Consider the following 17,295-nt stretch of genomic DNA (forward strand, 5'->3'; position numbering starts at 1 on the left):
GATCAACAGCTTCATGTAATCCTGCCTGTTTGCCATACATTTCTTATGCAAACAAATTAATTGTGGTAACAGCAGAGTACATGATTAATGAACAGGTTCTTCTGCAATAGTTACTATTCTAGACAGTAGTGGACAAAAGTATTTGCCGGGTAGTTCTTTTGTTGATTTTTCATCATATTCTGGCCTACAGAATGGAAATAAGTGCTGATATGAGCATAAATTGATAAGTTAGTTTGTTTCAAAGGTTAGAATATTGTTTGCATTGAATATGCTCTAGTAATTTGTAATGTAAACTTAATCGGCTTTTAACTAGGTTGTAACGATAAATTGCAACAACCAACTGATTTAGACTCAATTCTGTACCAATTAGTCTCGATTTTGCCATTGCATGACAAACATTGACCAAGAAGTCGCTTTATTATTTTTCTACTAAATACTATATTCTAATAAATTAATAATTACTTAATTAACTAATATCAATTAATTAGATTAGCAAAATGACCAAACCTCTGCCATCTTGTATAATAACTGCATCACGTAAAGCTTTTCTGGAGTCAATTGTTTCTCGATTCCTGCAAAGAAAACCGATTGTAGCAACCAACATTCCCCGTATTGAGGCTCTCCTTTCACTAGCCACAGTTGCTTACTCAGTGTGGTAACTGCTCGGAGAGAAAGCGCAAAACCCACGATCTGTCAGCATACCAACACCTTTCGAACTACTACATGATCGACATGCGTGCACGTGAGAATGGTCTACCGTGCACGTGCAAGTTAAACTTATCCGGGCTATATATCCGAATGTGTATGTGAAGTGGACCCCCAAAAAAATTTGCAACCGGACACTGCCAGAGTCTGGTGAGCGAGACATAAACGCCTAGGAACAAGGGTAGTGAAAATTAGGCTCAGAGACAGCGTAGGTAAACGGCAGTCTCGCGTAGCCAGATTCTACCGCGGTAATTTTATGTCTATTAATCAATTAAACAAATTAGCACACATTAATTTAATTCAAAAAATGCGCTGCAGTTATACATATTTACATATTACAATAAAGTGCACTAATTAATTGACTTATTTAGGCAAGATATTCTACGCAAACATTACATTTCTGCAAGTTGTTCCATTGAGGAATCAGATATGCAGTGAGACTCTCTATATGACTAGATTAGAAGTTTCTTATAATAGTTGGTTTGAACAAATTGTAGCTCAATAATTGGCTCAAAACATTTGCTGAAGAATTGTAAGCTATCCACTAGAAACATCAAAGTATTTCTGCTGTGGAGTTTTCTAGACTGGAGATACACTTACGTTGTAGAAAAGGATTCTTCACGTGAAAGATAAGATGAAACATTGGCGGGAATTTGCTTTGGCGGTTTGCCAAGAAATTAAAAGACAAAAGCTAGTATTATTTTGGTGATTGGACGTTTTTGGATATTGATCTAACTAGGTACGGTAGGAAGGAGTCTGCGATTGACAGTTGCATGCGTTCGTGGCCATCACATTTCCCTAGCTTAACTGGTCTCTGTCTAAATATCTAGATATTTACGTAGACTGACGAAGAATTACTGTGTCAACGTACGTGACTCGATGCTCCTGCTTCATCTATAGCTTCACGGCCTCATTCTCATATATAAACTCGCTCGATACAACAGACGGCAAGCAGAGGTTACCATCTTGTGGATTCTGTTCATACGCTTGACATTCTGCGACATTGCCATTAGATACATACCTGATCCACGTGGGTGATGACGTCAGCACATCGTGATAATCCGAGTGACCAAATTAATGACGGGTTTTATATTGGCTCTCGCTAAAAAAATCCGCCCATTCGCCAAAATAAATTCGCCGCCAACATTCCATCTTATACAGTATACAGAATGTGCTTACCAAGAGGTGTGGCTACGAATCAGTTCGAGCTCTACGAAGTAAATTAGCACGCCTACTCGTCCAGCATACCGCAGTCACATCTGAGGAACGTATGAGTTGCTCTGCGGCTAGTAGGTTAGTTGTAGTTCGTTGAAATCTAAATAGGTAGAAGGTGCTATACCAAACAAACAAAGCTAGTCTTCCGGTTATGTAGTTACGTAACTAGCGTACTTCTCACTTTGTTAGGTAGTACGAACATCTGTTAGCTACATGCAAGGCTAGGCGGTGTCTGTGCATCAACTGCCTACGCCATGTGTCGACGCAATAATGCGTTGCTGTAATTGCGATTTGTGCGTCTTCTAGTTTTAGCGAATGTAGATAGCGGGGGCCGATCCACACTTTTTATCTATACGCATACCCGGTAGTCTCACATCCTGACGTGTTCTGACTGCTCTCTCACCTTTGTCCATTGTTGAAACAAACATAGCGACAGGATCAACAGGAAACGAGTCATTTGCCTAGACGCCTTTGCTGCGAAGGCTAGATGGCTGAAAGAGCTGCAGCTTGTGTTTTCGTTCTGCTTTTTGTAGTGCTACTACAGTAAGTTAGTTTAGACCGTCTTTGTCTCTCCTAGTAATCAATACGTACGTGTATATCCGCTCGAAATGTATTCTAGAAGCCAGACTGTTCACTCTATACAAATCGGCGACCGTCCACCACGTAAGTGTGTCTAGCTAGAGACGACGCTCACTGTTTGTGTTGCTGTTGACACGTGCTCTGTTAACAGGTCTGTGTTGGACTTCATTTTTTAATTCGGGGTTTCCGTCCACATGGAGCAGAGATGAAGTGGAATCACCTGACGTTTATAGACACAGATATTTCCATATGTGCGAGCAACCCAAAGACGTGGACTGCCGGACAAAAGACGGTAACTTGGATTGTAACAAGATGTCTTCCCAGTAGTATCACTATACTTGATTTCTAGGGCGACTAGCCAGTGAAACGTCTGATGTGCTAAACTGCACCATAGAGACTGGACTGATGTGTATGGCAAGGGATCAACCGAATGGTTTTCCCTGCCAGCACGACTATAAAATTCGCTATTTGTGCGAATGTACGCAACTCTAAACGTTTCATCTATATTTCTAATTAATTGACTAATCTTTTACATAAACTCGTTTTTATAGGTGACTGCCACCAGACTTTACGCGGTACCCACGGAAACGTCACAGTTCCTGGCAGATCTCGTTACAGTTACATGGGGTTGAGATGCCAATGGAACATCAAAACATCACCTAAGAGAATCATTCTTCTCAAGTTTAACGAAATGTTGAAATTACCGCCCTACCCATCCATCCAAGGTTCAGAGTTGACAATATTCGACGGCCTCAATACGTCATCAAGTTTAGTTTTAGCCAAACTAGACGATTTTACTCCTGAGCAATGGAAGACTACTACACTGATGTCTTCTGGATCGACGATGACAATTAAGTTGAAAACAAAAAGAAGATTGCAGCCTCGCATGACCTTTTCATACACTACTGAGAAGTGTAAGAGTCAAGTGCTTTACTGCATGTGTAATTTGTTTTCATTTTGTATATAAATTGACATATTGTTCCATGTTAGTTCCTGCTAAATGGAAATTATGTGATTTTAACAAAGACATGTGCGGCTGGACTGACAAAGATCGGATTTGGATTCACAGTATATAATATTTTTAAATTTTTTCCGAAACTCTCTTAACATGTAATTGTTTGTACTAGTCAAGTGCAAAAAGGAGAGTGATAAAGAGATGCTATCGAATTCATCTTGTTCGTCAGGTAAGACTTGATACAAATATCTGACAATATATCTACATCCAATGACGTGTTGCGTTTCATCGTTAATACGCTATTGACGTATTGCTAAGGTCAACTTGACGTGATTTGTGCACCCTATAGCTATATTTGCCCGTGCACGCTCAAGCAGGATCTTACACTAGTCATTAAAAGTCTGAATTTGTAGTAGCCAGCTTCAAGACAACACGTTGCATCTGAAAACAGGAAAATGTTCTCTGTTCGATAAAATATGTACATACGTAATACACATACGTATATGCATCCACAACTACTACAAATCATAATAGAGAACAGTTTTACGGTGTATTGAGATATGCATTGTTATTACCGAGCGGTTACTGTAAATGATATAAATTATATTACGGCAGCAAACTCCTTCATGACTTGCTTATAGTACTTTACGACAATTATGCACTAGCTAAAATTTTGTTCTTTGTTAAATTCAACGTTTTGATCTATATATTTTGTGATCTTATCTGGCAAGTTTGTGTATCTGTAGGCGGCATTCTTACAGTGAGAAAGAAGAACGTAACGCGTCGAAGTAGCTACGTCATTAAGAGTCCATTATCTAAAAGTTTAAGTGACACGTGTCTGAGAATGCGCTACCGGAATACTATTCCAAATAGCCGCTTTACCGTCTCCATGTGGACATTAAATCGCTCTTACGTTTACAACTTCTCTGACACACAAACAACGAAATGGGCAAACGCTACAATTCCCGTGCCGAACGGTCAAATTTTCCGCGTCGTTCTGCGCGTCACGTTGGGAAAATCTCTAAACTGGACAATAGGAGATTTGGCAATAGACGGTATTAGTAAAGCGCCCTGTTTTGTCGGTAAGATGAGATCTTGCGCATGACCTTTATTCATCCTATTCTAAGCGATCCTAATATTTCAGATACCAAATGCACGTTTAACAAGACAAACGTCTGCTCTCATATTAGAGTACAACCTCCTACGAAACGTCGTGCTGGCTGGGTGCACGAGAAGAGTGACAATACAACAATGACAGAAAATCCAAGTACCGTTATGCTTATATATCAATTCCGTAATTGTGTTCTTCTCAGCGTCTCTTTTAGAAAAATGGTTGGCATTTCGCATTCTAGACAGCGAACGCCGAGTGCGTGCAAGTCCCCCGTTTTCTTCTCGTCCTATTAGAGCGTCTCCTGGCCAGCGATGCATCTGTTTCCAATACCAGACTACGTTCAAAAATGCCTACGTTTTGCTGAATTACTCCTGGTTCTACAACGCAAGTCGATGGGCAACTGAAATAGTCTGGAAACAACGAGCTTCAGACGGTAACGGATATTGGCAGACCGCCTGCTTTCCTGTAACGGCCCCGTCGATGTCCGTCGAATGGTCGTCGTATAGAATGTTCGTCTATCCATTCAACGGCACTTCTTCGAACGGATATTTTCTTATCGCCAATATCTCGTCTTTATTCCGTTGTTCATGGCAAGGTCAGCACTGCGCTGTAAAAATCCACCTTTTCATCACGTGATGTTGTTTATTTAATTAGCTCGTAATTGCTCGTTCGACTTTGATCTTTGTGATTGGACGGATGAATCTCAGTTAGAGGGTTTGCCGCCTTTGTGGAAAGTAGAAGTTGGCAAAACATGGAGATCCGACTACTACAGCCTTTCCAGAAACGTCTCTTGCCAAAGTAATACACACTTTACATCCAAATTTGGTGTGTAAGTTATTCAAAAATATTTTTGTTATTCGAGGTTATCACTTCGCCGTTTCAGCAAAAAGACACCTCTATTGGCTTGTGGCACGTCACCGACGTTTTAATGTTCTGACTGGAAATTGGATACTATCAAGAAATTATCGTTGCTTTTTCTTCTTTGTGGCGTCAAAATATAGAAGAACATTTACTGTGAGCGTATCATCGTTTGATGGGAGCTACAAAAACTTGACCCATGTTATATCGCAATACACAAACACATGGGAATTAAAAACAGTTGCTCTGTCGTTAGATAGAATCGATCTTTTCAGAGTGGAATTCATTATGCCTGCTTTCCATCAATTTGCTATCGATGAAATCCAGTTTAGTCGTATGTCCTGCAACTCAGGTAATGCATGACCTTTACCACTTGAATGACAATTTTCTGTATGTATGAGTCTGAGAGAGTAACATATACTATATATATATATATATATATATATATATATATATATATATATGTTGTGTGTGCAGATATAGACGAATGTTCTAATTCCAGTCTCAATGCATGCACGCAGAAATGTACTAATTCGTTCGGTGACTACTATTGTTGCTGTTCATCAAGCTCCAACTACGATCTCGCACCGGATCGACGTGGTTGCATTCGTAAGTTTAATTATTAGTATAGATAACGTTATGTGCTGTAACATATCACGAAATAAACAAAAGTTCGTTTGCGTTTATAGCAAAGTGTCGACGACCGTGTCAAAATGGTGGCACGTGCTCCGCTCCGCACACTTGCTCATGCCCGAGAGGATTTACTGGCACGACTTGTACCATTCGTAGGTGTCATTACATTGACGTTATTTCGACAGCTGATGTACTTCCTTTTTGCTGTTTAGAGTGTGGAGGTCAAATCAGTAATGCACAAGGGATTGTTGAGTTTCCTCTCATATTAGAAAACGAGGACATCCATTGCAACTGGAGCATTGTTGCACCGCCAGGATATAAAGTAGCTTTAGAAATAGAAAATTTTCAGCCATTGTCGAATTCCTATTCTCAGTGCCACTTCGCCAACTTAACGTTTTGGGATCGTCACTTAGACAACGGCTATCCAGCTTTTTGCGAGCCTCAAAGCGACAGCCGTACGAATCCGAAAAAGATTATTTCGTTGTTTAGAACTCTAAATTTTACATACTTTCGATCAGCATATGGTCACGGAGGACAGGGATTTCGTATCAACTATCACACATTTGGTATGAAGCAGTTCACAGTATTACTTGACTAATTATAATTCTAGGACATTGTTCGGTTGCACTTTAATAGAAGACAAGTGTTCAACGGAATGCGAATCTCTACCTTGGTACCGCCGGTAAGTACGTATCCTATCTAGTCCGTGTACCGTTCGTCCATTGCATTTTCAATTGCAAGCAACAATTGAATATTGAATTAGAAATTAAAAATTGACTAAATGCTGCTTGCGATTTCAATACACTGTACACGGACTCATGCAGCTACAAGCATTTGTAACTCTACGAAGTTTCATAATATTACAATTAACTTAGAATTTCCCTATAATTCTACTACCTTGATACGTCTATAGCATGTATTAAAGATTTAGATAATATCGGTGGCATAGTGGTATGTCTGTATGTTAGCATACATATCTCCGCCGCCCAGGGACCGCAATCTCCGTCGAATTTGATTCGGGCAATTCCAAAACATGCAGATCGATACGCTTAAAACACGCATATTGACAGTGAGTCTGTCGTCTTCTTCTGGAGCTCTCTCGCGACAACGCGATTTCTTGTCCATCCATCCAACCCTCCTCAACTTACGCGCAAATTTCTCTGAAACGGCGCGCCGTATCTCCACTAAATTCCACGTTCGAGACATCGGACGTTGCGCACGGAGCGTGTCGTCTAGCGCCCGGCCACGTCGAAAAAGGCAAGATATTTTGTAGTATATCCGGGTCTTGAAACATGGCGTCTACCTTCGTTCGGACGTTACGAGCTTCTAATTTTTCACGTTTGATACACCTGTTTCCTGCATCGGCAGCAACGTCTTCGAAGTGACGGCGTCCAATGGGACTGTCAAAATGGCTGTGAGATGAGACATAAGTTATATATATATATATACGGGAAACCGTTTATTCGGGTACCGACCGCTCTAGAGATCTGAACGAAAAACTCACTGCTAAATTATCAGAACTCCACACTTGGTTACTTTTCATATCTCTTCAATCGGATATTATACAATGATCTAATCAGCCTGGGCGAAGAACGGGGCTACTCATGCAGCTAGCGAAGAACGAGATCTTTATATACAGCATGTTTACTTTGGGATACTGGATCTCCTCCTAATTTCTCAGAATGGAATATAATTGAACGGAATATAACTCCGAACGAAATACATCATGAGAATTCTGTCCGGCTGCTAATTCATCAGAATGGAGAAAAAATGCATGTGAACGAGCTAACACCTTCAAGTTCATTCGAATTCACGCCCATACAGTGCGCTAAACAGGATATTCAGCTAGTGTGTGTGTGTGTGTGTGTGTGTGTGTGTGTGTGTGTGTGTGTGTGTGTGTGTGTGTGTGTGTGTGTGTGTGTGTGTGTGTGTGTGTGTGTGTGTGTGTGTGTGTGTGTGTGTGTGTGTGTGTGTGTGTGTGTGTGTGTGTGTGTGTGTGTGTGTGTAAAACTTGACTTAACAATCAGTCTAATGTCAAATGCTTGCGAACGGGCATTATACTTAGCGACATTAAGTTTAACAATTTCTTTAATACTGAAAAGAGTATCATTAGCTTACAAATTAATAATTATTATTGTTTCAAGTTGTTGTTACGGGTACACGATTGCAACGTCAGGAGTGCTGCGTCAAGGCTCTGTTGCGAGAGTGAATGTAATGTTAATGTCAATGCCAAAGGAAACCGTTCAAGTTACAGCTCAACTGTTCGACCCAACCAACTGGCAGTTGATATGTGAAGCTGACCGTACTTTTGATACAGGACTAGATGGTACATTAGAGTTAGACCACGCATAAACTCATTTCCACTATTTATTTCATTGATATTAATCTATTACAGAGACGACGAAGACTGATGAAGTGTGGATGTCGCTGGAAGTAAAACGACAACGACTACATCAAGTTTTTATAATGAATGAACAAACTGTCATTTTTTAGATTCCGTCCGATCTTCAACCTTCTCGGTACCGACTCAACGTCACCGCTGTTTCTGGTGACAAAACTTTCTTCAGTAAAAGTGCTATCGTGGGTGTGGCGCCAAAGGGTCCAACGATATTTATTCAAACTGATAAGCCGGTTTACAAGCCTGGACAAACAGGTAAAGACAATCTTTAGCGGGTACATGAAAATGAATGACTTGCGTAGTTTGTAAAGCGACGTAGTCCATAGCACAACATAGGGAAAGGCATTGTTTTATAGTCACAACTTCTATGCTACGCATTTATTGCTCTATCCAAAACAGCGTTCACTTGTGTATTGTTCACATTCTTCTGTTTAGTTCGAATGAGAATTGTTGCCCTCGATTTCGAAATGAAACCTTACAAAGGAAACGTGAGTTGAACTTGTCACTGTACAAGACTGTCATTTCTGATATGCTCATTGTTTATATATACATGTAGGTAACAATAGAGATATCGGTATAGTTCATCCAATCCATCTTTTGAACTGTCAACGCTAAACTAAACTTCACGCTTTTGTACTCTTTTAAAGGATGGTCATGGTACTAAAGTACAACAATGGATAGACAAATCGCCGCTCACAGGTAAATAAGACATGAAATTTCGTATTAAAGGTTTTAATATGATGCTCCAAATCTCAATATATATTTGTTTGTAAGGAATTGTTCCTTTATCGTTTCCCTTGTCCGACGAGCCAGTTGCTGGAGTGTGGAACGTTTCGGTATTCGCACTATATCCACCAGCAGTGGTACTTTATTGTCTCAAAGACTTTGATTACTGTCATTAATACGTAAAAGTAACAAAAATTTTGTTTCTTGCAGGAGAAATCTAAAGTTCAAACTTTATGTTTTCAAGTCAAAGAATACGGTACAAAATTGATTTATATATTATTTCAATTAGATAGTTTTGCTCTTTCCAATTGTGACCCTTGCGTTGTCTGTTGTGTTTCAGTACTACCAAAATTCGAAGTAACAGTCATCGTTCCACCTTACATTGTAACTACATACAAGACAGCTCCCGTAACGGTTGTAGCAAAGTTAGATAAACATGTAACGTTGAAGAACAGCATTTCCATAATTACGTGAGTTTCAATTTAGATACACTTATGGAAAACCGTTAAAAGGCATGGCTTGTTTAACTGCAAAATCTGTATACGACTATCGTTATCTACCTCGAACACGTGCGTCAAAAACATGCAAAAAGGTGAATTAGATTAATGAAGCCGTTTTCTAAAGCAGAAATATAATTAAATAATTGAAATATTGTTTCAACATGCAGATCGATGGAATAACCGACTTCAACATGTTATTAGGATCGAAATTTTATGTATCTAGTAGTTACTATAAGCGATATTTGTCCCACGTCGAGTTCAGTGTAACAGTAATAGAAAAAGGAACACAGACAACGATCAACGCAACAGAGACGGCAGTTACATCCGAATATGATTATGTTGTCAGCTTCCTACCAGGATCACCCAGAATGTTTAAACCAGGACTGCCTTTCACCATAAAAGTATATAAGAATACTAACGTGTGGTCCTACCAGATTGCTATACTTCAGATATCGACATTTGCTTATATAGGTCAATGTAATGACTCCTGATTTGGTGCCGTTTTTCAATCGGACAAACGTCACCATTGACTTGTTTGTATCGCAATATCCATCAAACAGAAGAATTCATTCTAATGTTGTTGAGGCTATTAACGGTACGGCAGAATTTGAAGTGTTTTTGGAAGGAAATCATTTTAGTAACGACATAATCGCAAACGTAAGTACATTTAATAAAACATACTTTATAAACAGTTTTGTACACGCGTACAGTTTTTCATTTACATAATCTAGGCGATAGTCGATTTCGCTAATACAGCGACTCACACAATTCAAGTAAATGGTTTTATCAGTAAAGCCCAGATCACCACCAGATCAGAAAAAGGATTATTATTTGTAAGAAAAATCAAATCAGAGTTTATCCATACAGTCTGCTCGTGCATTTGTTTAATGTTTTTGACTTGTAGCCTGGTAGTAATGAGTTGACATTCTACACAACTGAAGCGGTCGAAACAAATTTGTTTTTGCTGGTAAGGTATGGTGATTGCGTGCACGGGTAATCTTGATGTTGGGTTTCACTCTTTCTATTTCTCTTCAAAAGGCATCCTCAAACGGAGCACTACTGCGTTCATGGACTAAAACAGTGAAAGCGGAAAAGTCTGGAAAGTATTCGGGAGTATACCAATTTGGTGTTTCTATTGATGTCAGCTGTGCAATGACTCCTCAGTTTCATCTCGTTTCCTACTATATCGGAGAGAAAAACACTGCAATTGCTGATGTCATCACATTGAGAGTGCAGCCCTGTTTTCAACACAAGGTATGAGCAGTGGACGTATATATGTCTTTCCAAATACTTGTTTAGACAACAGCTCTACATTATAGGTCAACGTGGCGTTTAGCTTAAATGAAACAAAACCTGGAAGAAACATACAGATGTCGATAACAGCAGATCCTGCTTCGATGGTCAGTTTATCAGCAGTAGACAAAAGCGTATATCTGATGCCTTCCTCTTGTACAAATCAAATGACTGCAGAAAATGTATAGTCATGGTGTATATTATTTATTTGACGATCAAATGTTGACCGTCAATGTCCTACTCGTGCAGGTATTAGTTGAAATGTCAAAATACGACGTTCAGTCTAGCATTTCCGACGACGACGAAACGGGTCTGTATAGTTTAATCGACCCGGTAACCGGTGGTTTGAGAGACTGGTGGAGATCGTGGTGGCCCAACACTGAATATCCTCAATCATTTCGAGTAAGATATGCATGAATTGCACGAATAAGCAAGGAAACAAACACTGCGATATTGTTATTCTATTGTTGGACAGTCTGCAGGTATAGCAGTCATGAGCAGTTACGACTTTGGAGGTAAAAATGTTTCTCACTTCAAACGTCAAATTGGTTTGGGTGACAGCGGAGAAGACGAGGAAGGTGGTTTAGCTGGCATTGGCAGAGTAAGAACTTTCTTTCCTGAAACGTGGCTGTGGGAAGATCACATCGCAGAGTAAGTTCATCTTCAAAGAAACAAAGTATAGGTAATGTAGATGTGGCGTGTTTCTTCGTCCAGTGCTAACGGCCATGTGGTGTTGAACTTGACAGTTCCTGATACTGTCACTACGTGGGTGGCCGACGCGTTCGCTATCTCAGAATCTTCAACTTTCGGAATAGCCGAGATGCCTGCAACTGTCTTAGCGTTTCAACCATTTCTCGTGTCGCTCAGTCTTCCATATTCGGTCATTCGAGGAGAAGAGATGACTGTGATCGCTACAGTCTTTAATTATTATCACGAAAATCTTACGGTAAGGTTTGTAAACTATTATAGCATATATTAAAAATCAAATAGCGCAGATAATTAACCTATATTCATTAAATCAATTATAAATGCCTTTCTTACATTTCTGAAACCATCAACGTCAACTTGTAAACGTTGTCGTGTATTGGTTGATTGAATTGCCTCTCTACAATATTGTACAAACCGTGACAAGAAGCATCCAGCAAGTCTATTATCAGCAAACTAACAAAAAGGATTGAAAGTTGTTAGCATATACTGTAGTAAGGTATGCAGTACTGTAGTAAGGTATGTAGTACTGTAGTGAGGTATGTATATAGTACTGTAACTACTACCGACTGTATATTGCAGGTGTTGGTGGTACTTGAGAAACAATTATCAGAATTTAGATTTTACGACGGAGACGGAAGTAAGAGAAATATGACTATATTAGTTCAGTCAAAAGACAGCGCAACAGTTCGTTTCCATATCGTACCTTTACAATTGGGATACATTCCGCTAAAAGTATCAGCCTATTCCTCGTTAGATTCCGACGCAGTGCTGAGGACTCTTTTAGTAGAAGTAAGGCAAACAAACAATGATGGTTAACTGTCGGTAATTTGTATTATCGGTATTTTCTACAGCCGGAAGGAGTTGAAAAACGTGATTCTCAAAGTGCTTTTGTTTCTTCATCAACTAATTTAGAATTTCCTCTGGAATTACCGAATTATGTCGTCAATGGTTCCGCTAGAGTCGTCTTGTCTGTGACAGGTAAGAGAGTTCCTGATGTATCTAATGCCGATGGTATGTATCACACGCCACAACTTTTCAGGTGATTTTATGGGTCCCGCCTTAAGCTGCCTTGGTTCCCTTTTAAGAATGCCATATGGATGTGGAGAACAGAACTTGATCAACTTTGCTCCAGCCGTCTATATCAGAAAGTATCTCGTAAAAACCGATAGCCTTACGCCCGCGACGGACCAAAAGATAAGCAAAATAATGAGTACAGGTACGTAAACAAAAGTAGAAAATAGAATTATTTGGTACAATTTCAATAAATATGTTGAGCACGTTTACACTTGCTAAATTCAACAAACTATATTAATTATGCGATGCCGTTGTGTTGACATCGGATAGTGTTATTGAGGAGATGTATTTGTTGTTTATTAGAAAATACTCAGTGCTACGTGCACGTAGTCAGAATTGCTTTGGCCGTAATAGTTCTGCAAAGATAGTGACGCCATCCAATCATCGTTTCGTTCTGATAGGACGCTGTAATATGTAATATCGCCTCATACTTGACATTGCGTTCGAGAGCAGACACATTTTCTCTTTCCGTCCAACTAGTACTAAATATTCTATCTCGTCACAAACCCCACCTATAGGAAGTTGCTCCAAATTGAAATACTTTTAGAAAGAGCTGGAAATTCAATTGCCTTCCGAAATTGATACATTAGCTCGTCAGTTCGCTTATACACATAAAGCAGTGTACACTTTGCCAACAATGTTTAGTCAAGTTTAATAAAAAAAGCTATAACTTGCTTATGTGATGGATTGAGTAAATGTAAAACTTTCCAAGAATTCCTTGCTAGCGTATATATTTATAATCTTACCTATTCTATGCTTTCCTCGTTTACAGTTTTTATGCCTTTTAGCTTCATGTTCATTCCCAGACATGTGTATACTGCATCTGATACGCTTATATATGTTTGAAACAACAAACAACATTCTCATTTACTAACAACAACGTGACTCAAATAGCATGCATCACAAATAAAAGTTTCAAAAAGGATACATAACTAAAGCAACTAGAAATCAAATTTTAGAATTTAATTCCATTTACCCTTTACTCCTCGTCCTTGTATAAAACACAGAATCTTTTTAAGAAGCCATTGTTTAGGGCACTTAATACTTTCTAAACTCTCCTGTTGTAAAAGGTTATCAGAGAGAATTGACGTACCAAAGAAGAGACGGCTCGTACGCTGCTTTCGGAGATTACAGTATAAAAGGAAGCTTGTGGTAAGACGAAGTACATCAAATTAAGAAACTATTTTCCCCGGTATTCTAACCCATTGTTTGTAGTCTGACAGCTCTCGTTATGCGCGTTTATGCTCAAGCGTTACCTGACATGTACATCGATGTCGAATCGATGAGCCGATCGCTTTGTTGGTTGATAAATCAGCAAAGTGAGGACGGATCTCTGGGAGTGAAGGTCGACGTTGGAACTGGAGGATTGTATTGTGCATCCGGTGGCTCAGAATTCGTTCAATTAGAATTAACGGCATACAACATAATGGCACTTTTAGAAGTGAAACGCAAATTGAAAAACAAGGTAATTCATTCATAGTGTGACAATATTGCCATCTACAAGAACTTTGTTTGTATATCTTGTTAGGAATTGCAATGCAATGATGGCAACGTTTTTATCGACGACGTCGCTAGAAAGAGCATATCGTTTCTTCTAAAAAACATTGACAACGTAGTTAACCCGTATTCTAAGGCGATGGTAGCGTACGCGCTGGCCATGGCAAAGCAGGAAGAGTCTGATACACTCATCGACCAGCTATTCTCACTTGCAGACAGAAAAGGTTAGTGCGTCATCGTCACTTCTATCTATTCGATTGTGTAACGTTAGACTATCTGAAGGCGACACGTGCTTTTGGTCTCTCGGACAGCAATGTAAACAGTCATATAGATGTCACTACCAACCCTTGAGCATACAAACGGCCGCTTATGTAATTCTGGCATGTGTGGAGAGAGACAGAGTAGCAGAGGCGGTTTGTGTCGTTTCGTGGTTGAGCGAGCAGATGGACGGATGCGGCGGATATCGATCGACTCAAGTACTGCATGCCAACGTATATACTGTTATATCGTAGACAGCAATGTACACGAGATGGTTTGCACTGTAGGATACGGTATTAGCATTGTTTGCGCTTTCTGAAGCTGCACGAAATATTTATTCTGATGATTCGATCAACGTGGCTCTTCACGTTACAATGAAGAATCACATAGACAAAACGTTTCAAGTCAACGATGATAACAAAATGATCACTCAAAGAGAGGAGGTATTCCTATGGCTCTAAAACAAATTTTGAATACTATATACATATGTAAGTTGGATTGTATATATAATATTTCTTGTAAACGGTAGATCGTCATATTCCATTCAACCCATGTAAAAGCACGTGGTACCGGGAGTGGTCATGTATTGTTTCAGGTGATAAAAATTATAACATGTATAATGTTATTTATATTCACTCTTATTACTCCGTTTACATTTAGGCCGATCTGACCTACAACATTCCTAACGTCGATCCAAGCGAATCGTTCGAACTAAACGTATCGGTGAAAGCCAAAGCATTTAACTTAGACGAGATCACGTTTGACTTGAATCGATTCACACGAAACTCACACTACAAAATCGACGAACTACCGAACTCTGACGATCTCTCTTGGGAAGAAGATCCGGATCTTGACAAGATAGACAAAGAAATTGAAAAAGAGATCGAACGGCATTCGAGAGAAACAGAGGAGGAGGACAACGAGAGGGGCACGCCCACACAGACCGTTTTATTCGCAAACGGAACGCAACAACAACAACAACAACCGACAGTCTTGATTACGAATGTCTGTTTTAAGTAAGACGTCGACTACGCAAACAATGTCTAAACACGTGACATCCCCATCCAATGTAGGTGGAAGAGACTAGAGGAAAAGCCTGGAATGGTCATCGTTGAAGTGGGTCTGATGTCGGGATTCCAAGCAGACTCGATATTACTTCAACAAGTATATACAAACTATCATTTAATGTCTCCGTATAATGTTCTTTATATCGTGGTTATCGTTTTCGTTGTTATTTCAGTTATTTCCAAAGACAGAGCTCGGTCTGATGCGATATGAAGTTAAACGTCGAGTCGTCACTTTCTATTTTGATGAAGTCAGACAAACTTACATGATTTTATCGTTGATGCAATACGCTTGTAATAGGCATCTTCAATATTTAGTTTCCTCAAGACAAGCCGTTATGTTTCAGTTTTGAGCAAAAACGAAGTCACTGCGTTGTAAACCTTCGACCAGCGTATGTCAGGGCGTATTCGTACTACCAACCGGGTATTGCTTGCTATTGAAGATTTTCTTTACTTCAAAAAAAATTATTTGTTCGATTTTGTCTCTAGATTTTAGCAAAACTGTAAAGTACGATCCTCTTGACGAAATTTCCAACAACAATCTAGAAGAATGTGATGCAGAGATTATGAGTGGAGATGCAGTTGAAATATTCTCTTCTGGATCAGGTGGAGGTCAAAAGTTTGGTTAGTTAGAAATTTGATGAACATGAAACAACGACAGTGAAACAATGGTTGTTTTGAATTTTTCTTTGCTACTGATGTGTGTCATTCGTGTTGCAGTCTTTATGTTTGACTATTGCTCAGTAGTTTGTGAGAACATGTAATTGTTAGCATGATAAAACAGCCTTAGTCTCAACGTGTCCGGTCTGTTGCTTTCAGAGCTGTCAAACAACCAGTTCTTCTGACCTGTATGTGTTATTGAAAATATGTACAAGGCAATTACCTATAGCATATTATCGCATACATATATACCATGCAGAAAAGTAGGAAATACGGTGTGGCGGTGTAGAATGTCTCATTGCAGAGAAACTCGCAAATTTAATCCATGATATGTCCGCTTAGATTTCTTATTAGAGAGGGTCCGTATTTGCTAAACTACATGATCATGAATCAGGTTACATGTAGAAATGTGTCCACAATGCAAATTGATCACTACATGTAATAGCGACAAAACTCGTATATAAGCTCATGCACGTTTGTCTTTCCTAAAGGGCTCCCTGAAGGTTTGAACTACATGGACGGAAAAGATATTTTCTACTCCAGATAATAGTTATGACACTACATGTCGAGCAATCTCAGAACAGAAAAATGAAGAGCAGGAGCTCTGGTCGAGACTTTGCTCTGAACTGAATAATACCAGCTGATAATGCTGGCTGGACCGGAGAATTAATATAGAAATAAGACTATTTGCCTATCTCATCTAACTTTGTCATATTTTGCCACACGGAAAATGAAATTAATTAATAAACTTAATTAATTACAAAGAAACCACATGTAAATCAGTTACTCTACTACTCAAAACGCAATAGCCATCTATTTAATATTAATTCACTTATGATACTAGAAAGTTTTCCTTGCCAACACTGTAAGCACTCTACATTGATATCGAATTTTCTCACGAGAACCTGACCTGTACAGCTGCTTGAGATATTCCACGTTTTTCTCACTCAACATATAAGATTTGAAAGATGGAACAGCAGCTTCCGCCAGTGCAACCAGATCTTCGACAGTCGGCTCTTCCTCTTCGACCATTTTGACATCAGACATCTCTATATCAAATT

The 17,295-nt window shown here is 39.3% G+C and overlaps 1 protein-coding gene across 1 annotated transcript; it reads left to right on the forward strand.

Moving 5' to 3' along the window:
* The first annotated feature begins 6,136 nt into the window (after window positions 1-6,136).
* Window positions 6,137-16,367, forward strand: LOC134190973 (CD109 antigen-like). The gene is made up of 35 exons (XM_062659529.1): window positions 6,137-6,212; window positions 6,269-6,622; window positions 8,233-8,382; window positions 8,452-8,489; window positions 8,550-8,709; window positions 8,890-8,942; window positions 9,011-9,028; window positions 9,102-9,153; window positions 9,229-9,317; window positions 9,391-9,436; window positions 9,521-9,605; window positions 9,667-9,772; window positions 9,848-10,081; window positions 10,152-10,337; window positions 10,412-10,513; window positions 10,585-10,647; window positions 10,719-10,934; window positions 11,000-11,080; window positions 11,223-11,375; window positions 11,449-11,624; window positions 11,688-11,919; window positions 12,261-12,470; window positions 12,533-12,659; window positions 12,721-12,897; window positions 13,826-13,907; window positions 13,971-14,220; window positions 14,284-14,476; window positions 14,535-14,728; window positions 14,798-14,953; window positions 15,040-15,105; window positions 15,171-15,526; window positions 15,584-15,674; window positions 15,751-15,825; window positions 15,893-15,998; window positions 16,064-16,367. Exons 1-35 carry the CDS (start codon window positions 6,137-6,139, stop codon window positions 16,201-16,203), a joined length of 4,893 nt encoding a protein of 1,630 aa, XP_062515513.1. The 3' UTR covers window positions 16,204-16,367.
* The last annotated feature ends 928 nt before the right edge of the window (window positions 16,368-17,295 follow it).

Source organism: Corticium candelabrum, chromosome 15, assembly GCF_963422355.1.
Source record: "Corticium candelabrum chromosome 15, ooCorCand1.1, whole genome shotgun sequence".
NCBI classification, from domain to species: domain Eukaryota; kingdom Metazoa; phylum Porifera; class Homoscleromorpha; order Homosclerophorida; family Plakinidae; genus Corticium; species Corticium candelabrum.